Raw genomic sequence first — 20,563 nt, 5'->3', positions numbered from 1 at the left:
GAAAATAGACATAAGATTGTCTGTTCATCAAAGGCAGAGCTTTCACTGACTGAACAGACACGGTTCGATGCTCCCCTTTGGAAATATACGTGCACTTATCACCTAAAATATATCAGTTGGATATTTTTATGTTATTGGCAGTAAAAAAGTAATAAAATGCCCTCCTCTTAATGTATGCTTTCAACCTCATTTGGGAGCCAAGAGAAACTTTCTACTTGATACTGTATTTCTCTAGTAGCTATTCCAAACCCCTAATGATTTTACTACAGAAATCTGGCAACATCTAGGAGAATACCTTCAACACAGGTTCTCAAAGGGGTGAGAGACTGAGGTGGCCTGAAGGTTAGCATGCATGCATTACAGTAAGTTCTAAGTACCTTCTCTCCTCTCCTTTGAGAGGCAAGCATAGAAGAGTTAACAGAACATTGATATTCCTAAGCATGTGTGCCAAAGCCTCTATTCTGTCTGGTCAATGGCAGCTTCTGTTGGGGTTGTTAAGAGCTGAGCAAAAATGTAGGGGTAATTTCTCAGATATTTTCCTCTTCTGTTGGAGGAAAGATACATTGCTGTGGATCTTCCAGAACAGCAGTTAATTACTGTAGTTAGTGCTTCCATGATCTGCCTTTGTTGTTGAGATCAAGAACTATCCAAGTCTTTTTTCATTTGCTCAGCTGTGGACACATCATATTTCATTGCTAGTGTGTGCTCCTATGGTCTTAGGCTGTTCTACCTTAGAGTACTAATGGCTGCTAACCTTCTTTAAAGTCTGCTGCTACTACACTGAGGAGAATGCCTCTATTCTGCTTCTTGCTACTTGTATTTGAAGGAACTGCCAATGTGATGTGGAGAAAAAAACCTTCCTTGGAATTCTTGGAATTAGATCTAGTCTATTAATAAGCTCATGGACTTTCAATGTAGCAAGGAAACATTACTAATCTCAAAGAGCAGTGAGCCTACTAGCATCTTTGTAAAGAGAACAAGATATAGCTTTAAAGAGTGTTTGTTAGCTTGTCCTTTGTGATTTTACAGGTGTGGTAACCAGGGAGCTTTCAAAGAAAGAAGATTACTTGCAGATAGATCTTGTTTATTGAAGAATCCCTTTGAAAAGTATTGTTTCTTAATTAGGAATTAATTAGGTCTAGGAAAATTTAGAATGAGATATGAAAAGTAATAGAAAAGCTCAGTTGTTCTCATTATTTCTGTTGCTTCAAGATACCTTCCTGATCACTGAATCCATACTGTGTTGAATTTGGAGGATGGCTTTGTTTAGAAGTGGGAGTGCATCCATTCCTTGTTCAAGTGCACAGAGCTTTAGAAAATGTCACTTCTCAGAATTTTTGCAAATGATTTCAAATGGAAGTGTGCTGCTGATATCATTCCTCCCTCCAGCCCCAAACTTACTTCGCAGGTTCTAAACACTTGAAATCATCAGCTCTGAACATGAAATACATTTCATATTTACAGCTGAGAGATGATCTTGCATTGCACTTCTGGGGTGGAACCTAATCTCAGTCCTCTCTCTTTGGCAGCAGACTCAGAAGACTTTCTTCATTTCTTTATGTTGCTCTCTCCCCTGGAAATGTGAATTTAAGCAAGTTCTTACTTTAGATTTTATTTTTTGATAGAGAGCAAACCTGTTCACATTGAAGTCAAAGAACAAAATGAAGTAGATGAGGAAGAAGAGGAGGAGGAAGAGGATGAAGAGGAAGAAGAAGAGGAGAGCGAAGAATCTGAGGATGCGGAAAGCGAAGGGAGTGAAGATGAGGATGAGAAGACTTCAGATGAGAGGGATGCAGATTCCCAAGCTACTGGGAAGCAGTCTGGGGAAAGAAAGCCCAGCAAGGAAATTAGCTCTGATTCTGAGTATGACTCAGATGATGACCGCACTAAGGAAGAGCGCGCTTATGACAAAGCTAAACGGAGAATTGAGGTATTGGGATGCAGCTTTATTTGGGGGAGTTCTCATGATGTGTAAGGAACAACGAATTTTCTGTTCACAGGAAGGCCTTTGAACTATAGTTGCCAAAATGATGGCTGTGTCATGACACTGTTTAGGCAGGTCCATACATTGGGCTAATGAAGGCAATGCCTGTTATTGCCTGGAGCCAATCTACCACAGCTTGATCATGAAGAATATACGTGTCAGTGTCACTCTTGTCTGTCTCTCCTTCTTCTGGACAAAAAAGCTTTTATCCTTTACAGAGAAAGATTTTTAGTGTTAAAAGCTGTATTTCTAAATTGTACAGCTTTTTTTGACTACTTTAATGCCCTCTGTTTCCTTACCCAAGTTCCTTCTTCAAAATGAACCACTGAGAAAGCTGATAAGTTAGCCTGCGAGCCTGTAACAATAACAGCAACAACAAGCATAAAACACATTAAGTATTTGCTGTAGGCATTTGGACTTGGGAAAAGAGGGATGGCAGGCCTTGAATTGCCTTGAAAATTTAAGTCCTGCTGTTAGCTTTGTTTAGTGTAGATATGTGGTCAGTTCAAGGGGTGAGCTGTGTTTCTTGATTTATACGTAACAATTTTCCTGCATCTCCTATATAGAAGCGTCGAGCTGAAAACAGCAAAAATGCCAACACTGAAAAGCTGAGAGCACCAGTTATTTGTGTCCTGGGGCATGTAGATACAGGCAAGACCAAAATTTTAGATAAGGTAAGATGCAGAATGTGAAGGTACCTCTCCTTGTGTGTGTGTTTTTTGGGGTTAAAAATAGAAAAGATTAAATTGTCCTCAAAGGGGTTACTTTAAATGGGATCTGGCATGTGAATATTTCTGGTCTTTTTTTCTTGTTTTTGCCTTCAGCTCCGCCATACTCATGTGCAGGACAGTGAAGCTGGTGGGATCACCCAGCAGATAGGTGCAACTAATGTGCCCCTTGAAGCTATTAATGAGCAAACTAAGATGGTGAAAAATGTAAGTTATAGCACTTCAAAGACTTAAATATATATATATAATGTAATATTTTTGTATAATATATAAAATAATATATGTAAACTAGTTACTACTTAGGCCTTGTGAGACATCTCCACAAAGTCAGATACCCTTTTCCTGCCAACACTGGTGTTGATTTAATTCCTATAGGCAATAACTTTGTAAGCTCTGACTTTTGAAACTTACTGAGTATTTTATTGTTAACAAAGCTTCACTTCTTACCTCCTCTGCTGAAATTGGTCCAGTTCACAGGTGATGAATGTTATTGTTAGAGAAATAGCAACTGTTGTGTATTGCTGGTTTTGGATACTATATGCTGCCTGTAGCAGCTGACCGAAAAACTTTGGCAGTGATGCCTGTTTCTAAGGGATGGAAATATTACTTGTAATTTTAGTTTAGTAATCCTAAAACTATTCAGCTAAGTGCTGAGGAAGCGTTCTGGACAAACTTTCCTCACAAAACATTTGGCTGCTACTGAAAATAACGATGAGCTTGCATCATTAGCTCCTGGAAAATCCTAACAGTAAAGTCTCTCTTAATTCCATATATATGTTTTAAACTTATTTAATTTTACAGAAGTTTTATGTAGTCTTTTAAAAATGTGAAATCCTTGGGGACGAGAAAACATTCACAACAAAGGTGATAGATCTTGCTAGCTTGAATGTATTTTCTGGGGTTTTTCTTATTTCTTGTTCCCCTCCTATAGGCTACTTTGTCTTAACAAATCTTACCTGAGCTTATGGCTATTTGGCATCTAGGAGATGTACTGCATTGTATTTTTTGTATGGCAATTAGCCTTGATTTATTTTGTGGAGGTGCTGGCTTGAAAATGTCTGTGGATTTTCTGAAGCAAGTGCTATCTGTAAGCTGCCAGCTCAGGTTTCTTCTTGCACTACCTTGCCAAGGTGACTAATATTTTGCAATGTTAGTTTGACAGAGAGAACATAAAAATTCCAGGAATGCTGATAATTGACACTCCAGGACATGAGTCTTTCAGGTAATGTTCGTTCACACAGTATTGTATTTCCCAGAAGATGCCTGAAGCATCTGCATGTATTTTTAACTGAGTATTCAGTCTTTCTCTAGTCTGTTGTGTTTCTTCTTCCTTTATAAAAACTGAAGTAGAGGTTTGCTTACTTTGCAGCTGCTTTTTATATCTGGTTAATATCTGGCATTTAATATCTGGTTAATGTCCTGTCTTCATGCCAGTTGAGACAAGAGTGTCTGTAAAAACACATAAATAATTTTTGTTAATATAATTATTGTAAGAGGGAAGATAGAGGCAGGAAGGAAGGTAGCTGTAGAAGAACGGGTGACCCAGGTATGCTGGCATGAAAAAATCAAGCTCTTCTCCTCGTCTCCAGTTCTGTGTCCAGCTGATATAACTGAGTTCAGGACACAGTGAGACACCAGTTGCACAAATAAGCAGATTCCTAGCAGAGTTCTTGTACAGTACAGGGATACAGGTGGCATACAGACAAAAGATGCTAGATCATCTTTTAAGTTAAAAGCACACTGTGCACAGCTGTTCTCACTGAGGTGGTGTTCAGATGAAATCCCTGGACAGGATTAAGACTTTGTTGTGATGTTCTTAAATGTTAGCCTCTAAAAGGATTGACGTGCCAGGCCTTAGGTACATGATGATATTCTGACCTGTTTCTTGGCATCCTGTCACTTACAGCCCTTTTTCTAGCCAGGTTTTATTCAACACTTCAGGTGTCTGATGCTGGTGTTTGTCATAACATTGAGTCATCTGTCTCATTCAGATTTTCCTCCTATACTTCACTGTAACCCTCTCAGTTTCCACTCAAAGCAATTCAGTGAATCATGACTTGTGAGAAGTCTATAACAGCAGGAAAGCTACAGGCAGAATTGTAGTTTCTTCTTAATATTGCTGATGTGTATTCAAATATACACTGTTAAATGGACTTCACAGTATTATTTCAGTGTTTCATGGACGCATAATGAAGGACAATTTCTGATGGGGGAAAGATGAATATTTGATCAGCTTTCACTTTTTATTCATGAGTGTAAGTTTGACACTGTATTTGGTGATTTTCTTAAAGTTCTGTTGCAACATGATCTTTTTTCTCTTTTAATGCCACAGCAATTTAAGAAATAGAGGAAGCTCACTTTGTGACATTGCCATTCTCGTAGTTGACATTATGCATGGTTTGGAACCACAGACAATTGAATCCATAAACCTGTTGAAATCTAAGAAATGCCCCTTTATTGTAGCTCTCAACAAGGTAAGAAAGCTTTTCTCTATGATGGTATTTTTTAATATTGTAAGAAGGTATTTTGACTCTAGTTTTCTGTTGTCTTTCATGATCTTGAATTGCCTGTGCAAAGACTGAAGCAGTGGTTCTTAGCTCCTTTCTGCTGCATTTTGGTCAGCTGCTTTATGGGAGTTTTGCAGAACAATGTGGCAGTTTGTCTCACAGTTCTTACTGATAAACTTACATAACTTCAGTATACTTTTGAAAGTGAACTGAATATTAGCATTAAAGGTTGCTGGAGCCAAGGCAGCTTTATCTCATTACTGAAAATAGCTGTGATGTTTTTAAAACGATTGGCTGGAGGGGTGATAAAAGATTAACAAAAAGATCTTATGGTTTCTGTTATAGTCCTGTCACTTAGGTCATAATCCATTTTCTAAGATCCAGTTCTGAGATGTAAAGCCAGTTCTTTGGACCTAAGATCAGTTTGCTTTCTGGAAGTCTTTCTGAAGCATGCAGGTTATATGTTTTGCACAGCCCCAACCATCTCTGTAGCAGTGTGGGAAAGGGTTCAAATTCACCAGTAAGTTTAGAAAAATCTTTGTAAAATGAGTGCAATCACTTTTCAAAGGGAATCAAAAACAGCCTCAAGTTTTTGTGTATGTAAAGCTGTACATGAGTCTCTTTTGTCTGAGTGTTTTATCTTAAACCTGACGTAAATGATGTATGTAAACTTCTTCCATATGAACACAGACTATTATGGTTTAAATGATTAAAATATGAAGTAGTATTGCTTTCCTGACATTCGCTCTGGCATCGGGTAGATACGTAGAGAAATAATGCCTTTGAAGCAAGTCGATTTGACTGCTAGCCATCCAGTATTGCTAGCTGATGAAGTATTTATCTCAAATCGTGTGGAGTAAGCATAAAGTTGTCCTTCATGTTGCGGAAGATGATGTATTACTGTGTTTTCAAGATCGACAGGTTATACGACTGGAAAAAAAGTCCTGATACAGATGTAGCTGTGACTTTAAAGAAGCAGAAAAAGAATACAAAAGATGAGTTTGAAGAACGTGCAAAAGCTATCATAGTGGAATTTGCAAAACAGGTAGGTTGGAATGTGCAAGTCTTTTCTGTTAATAGAAGTGGTAGTAAGGATGGTGCTGCGGGTGTGGTGGTTTTGATCGCTTCTGACACGTTGGTGTTTACTGTCCATGAGCCAAATTTTGTTGTCAAATAACAGCTCTTTGAACTGCTCCATCGTTGGAGCGCTAGACTGCAGAAAAGTAACAGCAAATTGCTGTGCGTAGTCAGTGAAGACACGAAGAGCAAATCAAGTTCTCTGTCCCTGTTCTTACCCTCTTTGGGAATCACACCAGAGAATCCCACCTGTCCCTTGTTCCCTTGGACACCAGAGGGGTGCGAGTCGTATCAACTGTGGGAACAGCTGTTGGTGGCATACAATAGTATCTAGAAGCTTCATGTGGTAATAGGCTTTGTAGAGTTATCCCATGCTGCATCCAAATATAGGTTGCTGTAGTGAGCTGCCAGTAACTGTGTTGGTTTTATTTAAATTAAAGTAGAGAATCGCAGTGGTTGGCTGGAATTGTATGTTACTGTTAACTGTGTGTATATGGTGTGTGTGTGTACGTATCTGTTTTCCTCAAGTAACTATTAATCCTGATTGCAGGGTTTGAATGCTGCCTTGTTTTATGAGAATAAGGATCCCCGCACTTTTGTTTCTCTTGTACCTACCTCTGCTCACACAGGGGATGGCATGGGAAGTCTGATAGCTCTTCTCGTTGAGCTAACGCAAACTATGCTGACCAAGAGATTGGCTGAGTGTCAAGAACTGAGAGCTCAAGTCATGGAGGTAATTCAGCAGCTATTCTTTGAAACTCACCCAGAAATTTCTGCCCTCACCCCCTCGCTCCCTTCTACTTGGCTTACAGTTAAAAAAAGAAATAATTGTTAAAGCAGAGATTAACTTTCTTTCCCTCTTTCGTTCAGGTTAAAGCACTGCCAGGCATGGGCACTACCATAGATGTTATTTTAATTAATGGACGCCTGAGGGAGGGAGACACCATTATTGTTCCTGGTGTAGAAGGTCCCATAGTGACTCAGATTAGAGGTCTTCTGCTACCTCCTCCTATGAAGGAGCTACGAGTTAAGGTATGGAAACTGGTTGGTGTACTGGCATTAAGAGAGCGTTCAGAACCAGAGTAAAATCAAGTTTTGATACAATGGAGAATGTAGTAGAATTCAGTAGCAGTATGGAAGGATGACTTGAAAGGGAAGGCAGTACAATATGTAAAAAGCATTTCTGGCCATTGCTTCTCTTTATTCAAAGCAAAAGATAAACAGGTGTGTGAAACTGTTATGAGACTTATGTCTTGTGTGGGGTTAAACAGCAGTATTAACATTATAAGTTTCCCAGGTCAACAAGATGGATTTCCACCAACAAGGTGGATTTCGGTGATTTGATGGCAGATGTATTTTTGGTGAGCAACTTCCTATCACTGCTTGCAGTTTCCTAGTGTGCCCAAGTTGTTGGTCCTCTTCTGTGCCTTGGACAGTTCCCCTGCTGCTGCATGCCTTGTCTCCCATTCCTGAATCCCAACAATAATAACAAAAAAAATTTAATGGGAGAAGAGTATTCAGATAAACAGGATGTCAGCACTGTGAAGTAGAGAAAGTAACTGATAGATAGGAAGAGCTGGATTTCACTGTCGTCCTGTCTGCTGCACTTGCTGGTGGTGAGCTCTTCATCATCTCTTTACTACTACTTTGTATTGCTGAGTAGCATCTATGTGAACTCTTTCCTACTGTGTGTTCTCCTTTTCAGAACCAATACGAAAAGCACAAAGAGGTGGTTGCTGCTCAAGGTGTGAAAATTCTTGGGAAAGATTTGGAAAAAACATTGGCTGGTTTGCCATTGCTTGTAGCTCATAAAGAGGATGAAGTCCCAGTCCTGAAGGTGAGATGGCTGATGTTGAAATGAGACACTTAATCTGGGGGTGACTGAGCTCTTTGGTGGTGAAGTTCATCCCAAGATTGAGAGCTCAATGTTCAAGTAGCTTGTTATGCTTATTTTTTTGGTTATGTGTGAGAAACTGTTACAATCATCTGGACACAAGGCTCTGCAGCATCTTAAGTGTTACTGCATTGATGTTTTTGCTATCTTGATTCTTAGTTTTCCTTGGTATTTTGCTGGGTTGTCTCTACTTATGGAATAAGGACTGAAAACACATCGTAGCACAGTTTGACACTGTGCACTGCATTATTAACTACTGATTCAGCATCTGTAGTGATTCATACATTTATTTCAGTGAAATCACACTGCTGGTGGAGTTTCTTAAACTATCATCAGGATTGGAAAGACTTGCGTAATAAACTTTCTTTTGTAACTTTCAAAGAGGCCAAAGAAAGAACACATCTATCTCAAAAACTGAAATTCAGATGAGATGCTCCTGCCCTTCCAAAGTGAAGAAGTAGTTTAAAAAGAAGACCCACTGTGCTGATAGTTTGTTTATCCACAGTTTTCCTTCAGCCTACTGTTTACTTGCCTTTGCCTCTTAAGGAAGGTTAGTCCTTCAGATCCTCCAGTTACAGGCTTTTTCTGGGTAGATCAGAGTATGTATGCAAGATCTACTTGTTGTAGATGTGTGAGAACTTAAAAGTAAAAGGTAACAACTATTGATCTGTTAGAGGAAAAGAGTGTTCAGGCTTGAGAGGCACAGGCTCTTGAAAACAGGATTGTAATGTCTCAGAGCAACAAGGTGGCCCTTCTGCTCTGATATCCTCTGTGGTGTACCTAGGCCTTGCTGCTCATGAGGCATTCAGAATCCTTTTTAGCCAATGGTTTTAGGGATCTCTCTCTGTTAATGTTCAGTTGAGCAACTGAAGACACCGGCACATGCTGTTTTGTGTGTTCTTTCATCTTGCTGGAAGAAGCTTGGTGGAACAACATAAGTTGCAGAGAAGTGTTACTGGCTCTCAAGATGGCTGTCTGCTTTGTGTTTGTGGTCACCTTCTTTCAAAGCCCTCAAATACGATTTGGTACAGGCTCTTCTCACCAAGCCACAGTGTATCACAGGGCAGTGTGTGACCTGTACTGTGGGGCTCCATGCTGGTACCTGTCGGTACGGCTGTCAGGAACAGGAAGACTGCATACCAAGAACAGCAAAAGAACTAAACCTTGCTTTTCTTTCTAAAGGATGAACTGATACACGAACTGAAGCAAACACTGAATGCAATCAAGTTAGAAGAGAAGGGTGTTTATGTCCAGGCTTCTACTTTAGGGTCTTTGGAAGCATTACTTGAATTTCTTAAAACGTCAGAAGTGCCAGTAAGTGCTCTCTGTGCTGCGTCTGATGTTGCTTCTATTGCTGTGTGGTGGTGTTTGAGTTGATAACTGTTTCCTTTCAACTCAGAAAGGTCAGTGACTGATTTGTGTGCCTTTTCTCTTCAACAGTATGCAGGAATTAACATAGGTCCTGTCCATAAAAAAGATGTTATGAAGGCATCCGTTATGTTGGAACACGACCCCCAGTAAGTGAGCTCTTTGCTTTACTGTGTTGGCAAATGCATAGCGGTGTTTCGGGAAGCCTCCCTTCTCAGCTGCAGTTCTGTGATCTGCCTGCTGAACTGCTTGACTTCTTTCTGTTGCAGATATGCAGTCATCCTGGCATTTGATGTGAGGATCGAACGTGACGCACAGGAAATGGCTGATAGTTTAGGAGTGAGAATTTTTAGTGCTGAAATAATTTATCACTTATTTGATGCCTTCACAAAATACAGACAAGACTACAAAAAACAGAAACAAGAAGAATTCAAGTAAGTAAAAGCAGTTCTATTCTGCATGCTTCGTAAGTAACAGAGTCTCTTAATCCTTTTATTACTAAATGAAATTGCATTTAGCTCGTTGATTGCGAGTTATTGCTTAGAAGTAGTGAAGGAAGGAAAAGAGGAAGAAGATGGGACAATAAACTGTTAGTTTTCAGGAATACAGTCCAGTCTAAATGTTTACATCCAGGATTAGGATTAGTAGGGTGGGAGTTGTGAAGTCATTGCAAGACTTAGCTCATGCAACATGGAGTGTTCTTAATGAGGTTTCCCTCATATACTTTTCTGACAGATGGGAGCTGCAGAGTTGAGAAAGCAAGCAGAAGGGTTTGGGTTCTATTATTTCATGTTTATGTAATTGCAGTGAACAGGGCTCAGTTCTGACTGCAGTAGCATGAATTATCATTTAAGGCTTTATGGGGATCCAAAACTTAATTTTTGGAATCTGGTCCTCAGTAAAGACAGTAAACCATTTATTTTTAATCCAAATTTGAGACTGTGTAGCTCAACATTTTGAAATCCTTGTTCACAAACGAAAGTTTTGAATTTCTTCAGTTGCTGATGGATTGTGGCAACACTTCTCATGCTCCTCTGAGGTTATAATTGCACTGCAATTACTGTTCCTTTGGTCACAGTCTTAGCCAGTGCCTGAGCCAGTCACAATAAAATCCACGACATCCCTGCCTGTCACTGTCATTGTCACCTATAGTTCTTGAAGATGGAGCATTGAATAGGATCAGCAGAGAATTTTCCTGCCTGATGCTTTGTCAAGTGACACTGTTAGAATAAACGTCTAGGCTGTGTGATAGCGGGCAGAACTGTGTGCTTTGGTTGCCGTTGCAGCATCTATTTCAGAACACCTTTTCTTTGTTGTCTTCCAGGCATATAGCAGTATTTCCTTGCAAGATGAAAATACTCCCTCAGTTTATTTTCAACTCCCGTGACCCAATAGTGATGGGTGTGGTGGTGGAGGCAGGCCAGGTGAAGCAGGGGACTCCCATGTGTGTACCCAGCAAAAATGTGAGTAAGAGCCTCTTCCCAAGGATGCTCGATCTAGCTGGTAGTTGCTGGAATGATGCACCAGGAAATGTTTGCATGCATTTCATCGTTGTGCAGAACTTTGGCAGAGGAGATGAGATGCAGAGTTTTAGATCGGTTATTGCAATGATCAGCCATCGTGCTACTCTGCTGGAAGGGTCACATCCTGCAGCAAAGAGTGCCCTGCCAGGAAGCATAGCACGGCTGTGGCAGGCAGCCTCTCTCCTTTGTGCAATGTTGATGTTGTGATGCAGAGTAACAAGCAAAACTTCCACTGCTGGTCACTAATAATGGGAGAACTCAAGTCTTGATGTTCTGAAGGATAACAAATAAGGCAGATGAGCTACAGAGGGGTTGGCACCGCTGCCCTTTTCTGTGCTCACAGTGCTCATTTGCAAGTTCTGAGGTAGTGGCTCTGATAGCATCATGTGAGCAACTAGCAGGAATTGAGAGAGCACCCGTGCATGGATTTTGCTATCTGTCTTACAGTTTCTTCCTTGCGTTACAGTTTGTTGACATTGGAATAGTTACAAGTATTGAAATAAACCACAAGCCAGTGGAAGTGGCAAAAAAAGGCCAAGAAGTGTGTGTTAAAATAGAACCTATTCCTGGTGAATCACCGAAAATGTATGGACGGCATTTTGAAGCCACAGACATCCTCGTCAGTAAGGTAAAAGCCAGCTGCATTTGTGGTGTATGACAGGGGTAACAAAGTGAAACAGTCGTGTGAAGCCTGAAAAACTGATACTGGTGACCCTCATTGGAGACAGAGAGCCACTTGAAATTCCTCGTGCAGGGCTTTGTTGTGTTCTTCCGTAGCCTTATTATGACTTCTGTAGCAGTGCTGCTCAGGAGAGCCAAAGGAATGAGGTACTGTAGCTAGAAGCACTTGGAAGCTCAGTGCGCCAGAGGGGGAATGTAGTAAGCGAGCTATTTGTGTATCGTTGTCTGTAGTTGGTGCTCACAGCTCACCCCTTCCTGGTCTGTAGGTGGGTGCCTTTTCTGTAGGCTGCTGTTCGCGGTGTGTGAAGAGCTGCCTTTGTCACCGTGCACATCTGTTTCTGATGGGCTTGTCTTGTGTGTTACAGATCAGCCGTCAGTCCATCGATGCTCTGAAGGACTGGTTCAGGGACGAAATGCAGAAGTCTGACTGGCAGCTCATAGTGGAGCTGAAGAAGGTGTTTGAAATCATCTAGATAACTTTTTACAGCGATGGGAGGCAGGAATAGACTTGCTATTTCTGTTTTAAAAGTTACCAACAAAGTCGTATACTGAAGACAGTGTTGGATATGTGTTTGGGAGGAAAATATGTGGATAAAATGTTTTCCATGAGAAACCAAGAAATTTACACTGGTTTGACAGTGGTCAATTTACATGTTCCCACGGTTCCAATGTGCCTGTTCACCTGTTCCCACCGCCCTTCCCAATACTGGCTGCTGTTTTAAAGTTTGCCCTTTCTTCTCTTACACTTTCCTTCCACCCTTTTTCCCTCCTCTCTCCAAAATAAAGTAAAATAAATTGAATTTTTATTACAGAACTAAAGCTCTTTCACTTTTATACTGATGAGATCAGTACTGCAGTATTTGATTAACTAAGCTTCTGCAGACTTTGTGATTCTTGGGACATTTTTGATGTAAGAAGTACTTCTTTATTTATGCATACCTCTTTCCTTGATTCTCTTTTCCAACATTCTTCTGCTTTGTGCCTATAGACATTTTTTTAAATAGACAACTAGGCGATTGGATCTTTCTGTATTTGCTTTGTGTGAAATGATGTAAAGCATAGTTGGCCGCCTTCTACTGCTTGTACAGTTCATGACAGTCAACCTGTAATCATTATAACGCAGAGCTGCAATAAAGGAGATGGACATACGGCTCTTGTTTGACGGCGCTTCAATAAACAAAACGTCCCTCATGAGTTGCAGGTCAGAACGATGGGAGGGTCGTGGTGGGAAGGAGGTTGGATGTGTCATCTCTGCAGCTGCTGCAAAGCGATTGTCCACATGTAAGTGCTGACTGCAGGTGCTGACCTGCGGTTGTGTATCATGGTAGGACAGGTCCGGTTCAGAAGGTGTTTGTGATGACCAGGAATCAGTGCCAATCAGTGCCATCCCACCATCTCCATCCCTTCTCTCCCCCCAGCTCCCCCAGTCTACCTTTCCTCAGGCACTGTTAATGTTCAGCCTGGGGTGAGAGTTGGGAAGCAAACGCAAGCTGAAGTGAAATCTGTAACGATCTGATTTAATGATTCAAAATAGAAGAATTTAAGTTGCGGTGAGCAGTTTGATCACGTTTATTCTGTCAATTAGATCTCTTTCCTTGAGTTGGAAAAAAGCCTGAATTTGATGCTGGGGACTGTCTATGCTCCATTACAAAGGAGCAGTTAACAACTTGCCACCTGAACTTAATAAGAAATTATTTTTGTTTGTTAGACTTTATCTTGCCCTGGAAAAGGACATTTTCATCTTGTTAGAGTGAGGCTAGACTCGCATCACTGCATATGGCTGTGGCTTAGAACAGAACGAGTTCCGGTGTCTCAGAGAGGAGACTGCAATTAATTAGTTGTTACAATTTTCTTTTGCAAACTATGCAATCACAAATGCTACACTAATAAAAGATGTTAAGATCATGGATGTCAATTAATGTGGTCTTGATGTGTTCTTAATTTGTTTCTTCACATCCAGAAGGGGAAACAGTGTTGCTATTTTTGCAGGATGCTGTTGCAAAACTAGTAAAATGCCTTCATTAAATGGTGTAAGGGGAGCAGAAAACTTGAATAAAATACTTAGGGGTTTGAAGCAGGGCTCAGTAAGGGAGAATGAAAATATCAGTTAAAAGTAATCCTCTTCTTGAAGATGAAAGCTTCAAGTATATCTTGAGCAGCACTCAAAGGATCAGAGCTGTGTACCTGAAATGCAGCGAGCTAAATACTTGCTTGAACTGCAGCACATGCATTCTTCTCTGTAACAGCAAAATAGAGAAATGGAATAGAAGTGCTTGTCATTATGTACATCCAGTTGGGTTTTGAGTACTCCTCTACTGCTCAGGACTCCAGAAGCCCTCTGAACAATCTCCAGGGTTGAGTTACAGGGCTGTGTGGGGAGGTGTTAAAAGGAATTTGTTGTACTTTGTCAATTAAGAGTGGAGAAGGGACTGTTTTCCTTACTCCTCTCAGTGTCTGTATACAGGGATGAGATTCCCCACCCTTATCAGAGCTTTCCAAGCCTTCCCTTGGATGAGATGCTCCATTCCCTTGATCACCTGGACTAGGTTCACAGTCTGTCCATGCCTGTTTGCATTCCCTCAGCCTGCTGCTGCTGACTCTTCCTCATGCAGCCCAGGAAGCTGTGGACCACCTCTACTGCGAAAGAGCCCTGCTGGCTCCTGTCTAGCTTGAGCAATTGTATTCCATCTTTCAATTCTACAGTCAAACTCACATGGGTAATTTTGACCCATCCACCCCCAGATTTTTTCATTAAAAATTTGGGTCTTCTTCAAGTGCATTCAGGTTTTCTTTTCAGGCAGCTTCCTTCAAGATACTGAGCTAAATGTTACCACATGAGGCTGATACACATCTAGAAAAGCAAACTTGTCCAAAACACCCACCAACAGAGGTGTAAGCATATAAACCCCTTATCTGGGACAAATTGTTGGGGTTAATTCATAGAATATCCCAAGCTGGAAGGGACCCGTAAAGACCATCAAGTCCAAGTCCTGGCTTTGTGCAGGACCACCCCCCAAAAAAATCAGACCAAATGTCAGAGAGCAGTGCCCCAGCACTTGAACTCTGGCAGCTGGGGGCAGTGACCACAGCCCTGGGGTGCCTGTTCCAGAGCCTGCCCATGTTCTGGTCAGATCCTTTTCCTGATCCCAGGTACAGACCCCTTCTTGACAGACTTCTGCTACTCACACACTCTGTGTTGTTGCACAGAGGAAATGCACGTTAACCGGTGGGATGTGAAGAGTGGAACGTGGCTCTACTCCAAGTACAAGCAATTCAGAGGACTGATAAGAGACTTATTGCTCCACTCTGGCTTACTCTCTGGCATCCAGGGCTTATTTTGAGTAACTTTAAGGGTCTCCATTTGTTCTCCTTCATAAGCACATAGCTCAAGGACAACTCTACACCTGAATTTGCAGGCCTCAGAGAGCACATGTACCTCAGCTACCACCTGTGCTGGGAATGCCTGAGCAATGCTGGCTTCTTTTACTGAAGGATGAAGTAGAAATGACGTAATACTCTTTCTTTCCTCGGTCTGAAATCTGTGGAGTCAGAGTGCAGCAGATGGACATACAGCAATCTCCTGTGTATGCTGAGGCAGCACCAATGTGTAGGACTTCATGAAATGAATCAAAGCTGCAGCGTAAATCGAAGGGGTTAGCGATATTCAAAGTGAAGCATGACAAAATAGAATCAGTACAAAAATATACATACAGTTCTTTATTAAACAACTGTAAACACTTCACTGTAAAAATCCATAAAACTTTATAAACAAACATTTTGTAAATAGATTCTATACTACAATAAAAGAATTTTAACACAATTATTTACATGCAATACTGACAAATTTGGCACTTTCTGAAAAGAAATGTACAAAACACTTTGTTGTTTAAAAAGAAATTTGAAATTATAAAAACTCAGGGCATTACTATCATGCACTTTGCAAATACCTCACAAGCACTTATGGCACAGCTAGCAGAGAGCTCCAGGCTCTCAAGTTCCTCACTACAAGTTCAGATAACTTTTAATGTGCTTCCGTAAGTTTGCTGTAAAACTACCTGAACATTGTCAAGAATGAAGTCAAATGCCATATTCCAAACTGATTCCACAGATGACTGCATTAACCTGAAAGGAAGATAGAAAAAAAAAAAAAAAAAAGGTGAAAATGACCATTACAGAACTAGCTTTTCTTACTTTTGGTCTTCAAACTGAAGAACAAGTTATCACAGGAATGATGAGAGGGACCTTCCAACAACTTTACACAAAAGAACCCAAAATGGCAAGTTTTACAGAATCACAGAAGTTTCTGCATCCCCATCTTTCCATTCTTAAACGAAGACACAGGCACTACACCTCTCTCAACAAATGCAGTGATAATTATGGCATTTCAGTCATAATTTGGGGGACTCTATACTGTCTGTGCACCTACAAGTGGAACAAATCATGAACACACAGATAAGTGCAAGTTAGCTCCATTGTTCAGTTGCTACTAAAAGAAAAGCAAAGTTAAGTAAAAAATACCCAAGGAAGACAGAGCCACTGTGTTCTCTCTCTCTCCCCTTATCAGTCACCTCCTGGATGACTGCTGCAGGAGAGCAGAGGGCTCCTACATGTACAGCTTTGGAGGATCTAATGTCAGTGCCACATGGACAGCTGCGTATCTTTCACTTCCATGTCCCTTGTCCTGTGCTTGCTGAGACACTGCCATCAGAGCACATCTCACATTGGGGACCAGCAATGATATCTGATGCTTTCTGATAAGTTTTATAAACAATTCACAGTATTCAACAAATCAACTGCAGATTTCTTGTTTTCTGAGGCCTAAAGACATCCCATAATACAAAAGTTGTAGTCTTTCGGACATGACTCGATCTGTGAAATAAATGTTTTCACGATCTACGAAACAGAAAGCTGAGCTACATGGTGAAGTGTCAGTTGGTAAGCAGGCCACAAATGGAAACCGGGCCTCCCAACTCACAGGGGGAGTAATAGCACAGCAACTAAGCAACAGGAACGGGTTTAATGGGGTTGGAGAGGTGAGACAGAATCCAGATACAGAACTGTAATCAGGTGAGATTTAAGGTAGGGTGATAAATGAATGAAAACAGAGTGAAGAAAAGGGATAGAGACACAAAACTCTCTGCAGCAAACACTTTCTACATGCTATTATTAATTTTTCAGATCATCTGTTTATCGGCCCAACTCTCTCCCTCTCCTCACTTTATTAATGTTTAATAAAATTTAAGCTCAAAATATTTACGCTCATCAATGTCTCACAGGCTTGTGAACTCACAAGTACCTAATGCAAAAGTGCTAACAATTTAAATATCACAAATATTAGCAACTAAGCTACCTTTTCATGTACTTAACAACCAGATCCAATTTTTCCAGATCTTTTTCTTCTATTAGATCAGTACAATACTTCACAACCTGCAGAATGTCTTCTTCCATAGGATCTGTAAAAAAACAATGAAAAGAATGGAGAGAACTTTTCTCAAAGTACACTCTCAATATAACCAAAGAATAAGGCAGTGTTAGCACTTCAGGTGCCAATCTGACAACTGCTGTATTCCCATACCTCCCCCAGCATCAGAAGCTCTGTACATAAATGGATTGCAACGCCCTGAAGCATCAATTCTTTTTTATCCTCTCCTCCTGTAAGGACAAACGGCAACCAAAGGGTGAAGGAAAAGAAAAAGGGACTTAGATTGGAATGATTCCTCCAGAACTCTTGAGGAAAATGGCGCTGTCTGGGATACGAGGGCTCCTGCAGGTCAGATTTGCCAAGATATGAAGGTATTGCTAATTGTGTGACGCGATGATGAAATTCAAATCACAATTTAACAACATCGTCATACTTTTGCCTTTTATTCTACAATGCATTCTGGCAGTATTTTTAATGTGAAAAAATATGCATTCCTTTTCCTCTAAAACAGTAACTTTGGGAGCGGAATTTCCTTTTAAAAGCTTTTAAATCCATAGAGATTTACCATACTGGACAAAGTAGGAAAAACCTTTCATACAAGTAACATCAAGGCATGACACAAGAACCTGACCCATGGGCTGAAGAGAAGAGCAGGCAGATTGTCATGATGCTAAACACAGAACATGAGCTGGCAAAAACAAAGAACAACTGAGTAGGAAGAATCAACTTACTGCAGGACTGCAAAGCATTAAGAAGTTAAGATCGCTGTGAAAAGTAACCATCAAAAGGAACACTGATGAAAGAAGGAAGAAAATACGAAGAGCTTGCTAAAAAAATAGAAAGTTTTCCCTGTGATGCAAGTAACATCATCACTAGCATGGAATCCATTACCTGAAATAGTTGTTATCCATTCTTTCAGCAGCGTTTTTACATCATTGAATTCAACAGCTCCAGCCAGGTTGGGTGCCTGTGGCCTGAAGGAACCACACTGTTCAGTCTGCAGAGCTGATGGGTCTGAAGCATCTGAAGTTGATGGAACTGCTTCCAGCTGTTTGAAACATAAGTTGGTAATGCTCAGTCTGACAAGTATGGTAACACCAAAGACACACATGCATTGTAATGATCCAGTAAAGAATCCAGCAGAGAAAACAAGCTGTATTTGTGAACACGGACCAAATCTAAAGCAATGGATGTGGCTTTACTGAAAGCTGTCGTTAGGGCTCCAATTACCTGAGCAGCTGCTCCTTCCTGTTTCAAGAAACCATCCATTAGCTTCTGTGGGCTTCCAGATGTAGCTGGCATGTTTTTCACAGGGCTACCCAGGAGTTTGTTTTTCAGAGGACTCTGAATCTTCTTTACAGGACTGGCTGGATTTTTTTTCCTGATTTTTTTCTTATTTTTTGTTGTTGCATGCTTCAGTTGTAGGCAAGGATTCTTTGATACTGAAAAACACATGAATAGTCAATGACTGATGCATTTAAAGTCAAATGCTTTTCCACGAAAAAGGACACTATCTTCTGTTAAAACTATGAATCAATTAGGTAAACATAACCCAAATAAAGGGACTTAAAGTGCACCTGTCACTGCAGATATTGGCAATATTTTAGGTATCTGAAAAGCACTTGCCTAATCATTTGTATACTCAGGATACTCAACCATCCATAAGCCTTTCAATATCCAGCATTTCAGTGCTTGAATATGTGCAGCTATTGAAATCTGAAGCCTACTGGACAAGGTGGCTCATCCTAGAGCCCTCTCCAACCCAGACACCTGCTAAGACTTCTCTCCTGTGGGTACCAGCAGAACCAGCAGCAAAGAGGACCTCAAAGTGCTTTAATGTGCAGTGGCCTGCTACCCATGAAATCAAAGCTTCATTGTAGTAATGCAGCAGTCAACTAACAATGAACTCGGTGGCATTTCCAACCCATTTCATAATAAGCAAATTCACAGGGAATTAATCTTCTACCTTTCTACTGATTACATAAAGGAGACCCAGGTGACCAGGCAGGAGTAAAATCATCTCTCAGATATGGTGACATGTATCAATTATTACCCTGAAGCACGTACTATTGCTATATAAACCAAGAGGATGCTAGTCCAAAGGTACTTGTTCAGCTACCTAAGTACTGAAGATGCAGTGCTTTAAATCAGGAGACATACCAAGTTGACATTCCATTCTGCAAACATATGGACACGGGTGGGTTTAGTGCCACAGTCCCAGTGAATTGAATTAATTACCCGTTTAAGTAAAGCCAGGCATCTGTTTGCAAAATGAGGCCACAGCTGGTTGTAACTCACTATCAAAAATAGAGAAATTTGATTTAACACAACATCTTCCCAGAAGCTTTATTTACATTCACATAGCATTGAGGGTTGCAGAAATCTCTTCAGGTATTAAACAACTCCTACACAAAAGCACTGTACAACTATATATACTCACCAAAAGCGTTAGCAGGTTGCTGCTCTGGTTGCTTTTGCCTTTGATCATATGCATCTTTCAGCTCTGCTTGCAACTCAGCAGGCAGTGCAGCAAAAACCTCAGGGTCCACCTGAACAGTGACAGAAGGAAGATTCATTTGATTATTTTGCCAGTCATCAGCAGTGTCTGCTTTCCTCTACACTACCCACATGAGAAAGGTATTTACATTTTATGCCAGGCAAAAACGGATGAGACACACCGTAAAACCGAAACACTGTAAAATACACTGCATGTATAAGAAGTGTAAAATACACTTTTTGTACTTTAGCTTGTAAAATGACAATATTTTCCTTTTAACATTACATTTATTATTTTGCAAAGTTACTATTTATAGATGTGTAACACACTAACCATCAGAAATGATCAGAGGTGCTAATAACTCCTTTCCCCAAGATGCTCCACCGTTATTCAGCCGCTATTAACAGCACAGCTAAGCCTAACTCAGAGAACAATGCCTTCAAACTGACAAACTGAAACCTCTGCAAGCAAACATTTGTTCCTCTCTTTGTTTTGATACTGCTACACAAACCTCAGGTAAAACATCCTTGGGAACGGTCTCACCTCTTTAAGTGAAGCAAAAGTCCAACTACTTCATATCTTGAACTAACACAGAAGGTTTTCAGAAGTCCATCCCTTCACTTACTGATAAGAACACAGCCCCTTGCCAATTAACTCCTAAGGCCTCAGCTCTTTTTTAAATGTAAATTTTATTCAATAAAACTATATTAGAAAGGTTAATGTTCACTGGTTAAACATGCAAGAGTCAGGAAAATGGGAGGCCCAGTATCCAGTACTTCTTTTTTTTTGGTGCAATACATTGCAACTGTTCCATTCCAAGATTTAACAATAATAATACAATACAGGGAGATGAACAGAGTTTTGTCCTTCCTCCCCATCCCT

General features: G+C 40.5%; 2 protein-coding genes across 4 annotated transcripts in view; one reads left to right on the top strand and one right to left on the bottom strand.

The window, feature by feature from the left end:
• EIF5B (eukaryotic translation initiation factor 5B) overlaps positions 1–13,677 on the top strand; it is a 32,470-nt gene extending 18,793 nt beyond the window's left edge. The window contains exons 10-24 of the mRNA XM_042867101.1: positions 1,626–1,930; positions 2,551–2,658; positions 2,809–2,919; positions 3,867–3,934; positions 5,045–5,186; positions 6,133–6,264; positions 6,847–7,029; positions 7,167–7,328; positions 8,002–8,133; positions 9,373–9,504; positions 9,631–9,707; positions 9,828–9,992; positions 10,883–11,021; positions 11,548–11,709; positions 12,128–13,677. Coding sequence (XP_042723035.1) covers positions 1,626–1,930; positions 2,551–2,658; positions 2,809–2,919; positions 3,867–3,934; positions 5,045–5,186; positions 6,133–6,264; positions 6,847–7,029; positions 7,167–7,328; positions 8,002–8,133; positions 9,373–9,504; positions 9,631–9,707; positions 9,828–9,992; positions 10,883–11,021; positions 11,548–11,709; positions 12,128–12,235 — 2,126 coding nt within the window. The 3' untranslated portion in view covers positions 12,236–13,677. The remainder of the gene's footprint in view (positions 1–1,625; positions 1,931–2,550; positions 2,659–2,808; positions 2,920–3,866; positions 3,935–5,044; positions 5,187–6,132; positions 6,265–6,846; positions 7,030–7,166; positions 7,329–8,001; positions 8,134–9,372; positions 9,505–9,630; positions 9,708–9,827; positions 9,993–10,882; positions 11,022–11,547; positions 11,710–12,127) is intronic.
• A 1,789-nt stretch (positions 13,678–15,466) lies between these two features.
• REV1 (REV1 DNA directed polymerase) overlaps positions 15,467–20,563 on the bottom strand; it is a 53,428-nt gene continuing 48,331 nt past the window's right edge. For all 3 annotated transcript variants that reach the window (XM_042867369.1, XM_042867370.1, XM_042867372.1), the window contains 5 exons: positions 19,625–19,733; positions 18,415–18,626; positions 18,076–18,232; positions 17,113–17,215; positions 15,467–15,884 (listed from right to left, as the gene is read on the bottom strand). In XM_042867369.1, coding sequence (XP_042723303.1) covers positions 15,773–15,884; positions 17,113–17,215; positions 18,076–18,232; positions 18,415–18,626; positions 19,625–19,733 — 693 coding nt within the window. In that variant the 3' untranslated portion in view covers positions 15,467–15,772. The remainder of the gene's footprint in view (positions 15,885–17,112; positions 17,216–18,075; positions 18,233–18,414; positions 18,627–19,624; positions 19,734–20,563) is intronic.

This window comes from Lagopus leucura, unplaced genomic scaffold, assembly GCF_019238085.1.
Source record: "Lagopus leucura isolate 7727_CA_CO unplaced genomic scaffold, USGS_WTPT01 Super-Scaffold_100001, whole genome shotgun sequence".
Taxonomy (NCBI): Eukaryota; Metazoa; Chordata; class Aves; order Galliformes; family Phasianidae; genus Lagopus; species Lagopus leucura.
The sequence above is the reverse complement of the archived record's forward strand: the minus strand, read 5'-3'. Positions and strand labels throughout refer to the sequence as shown.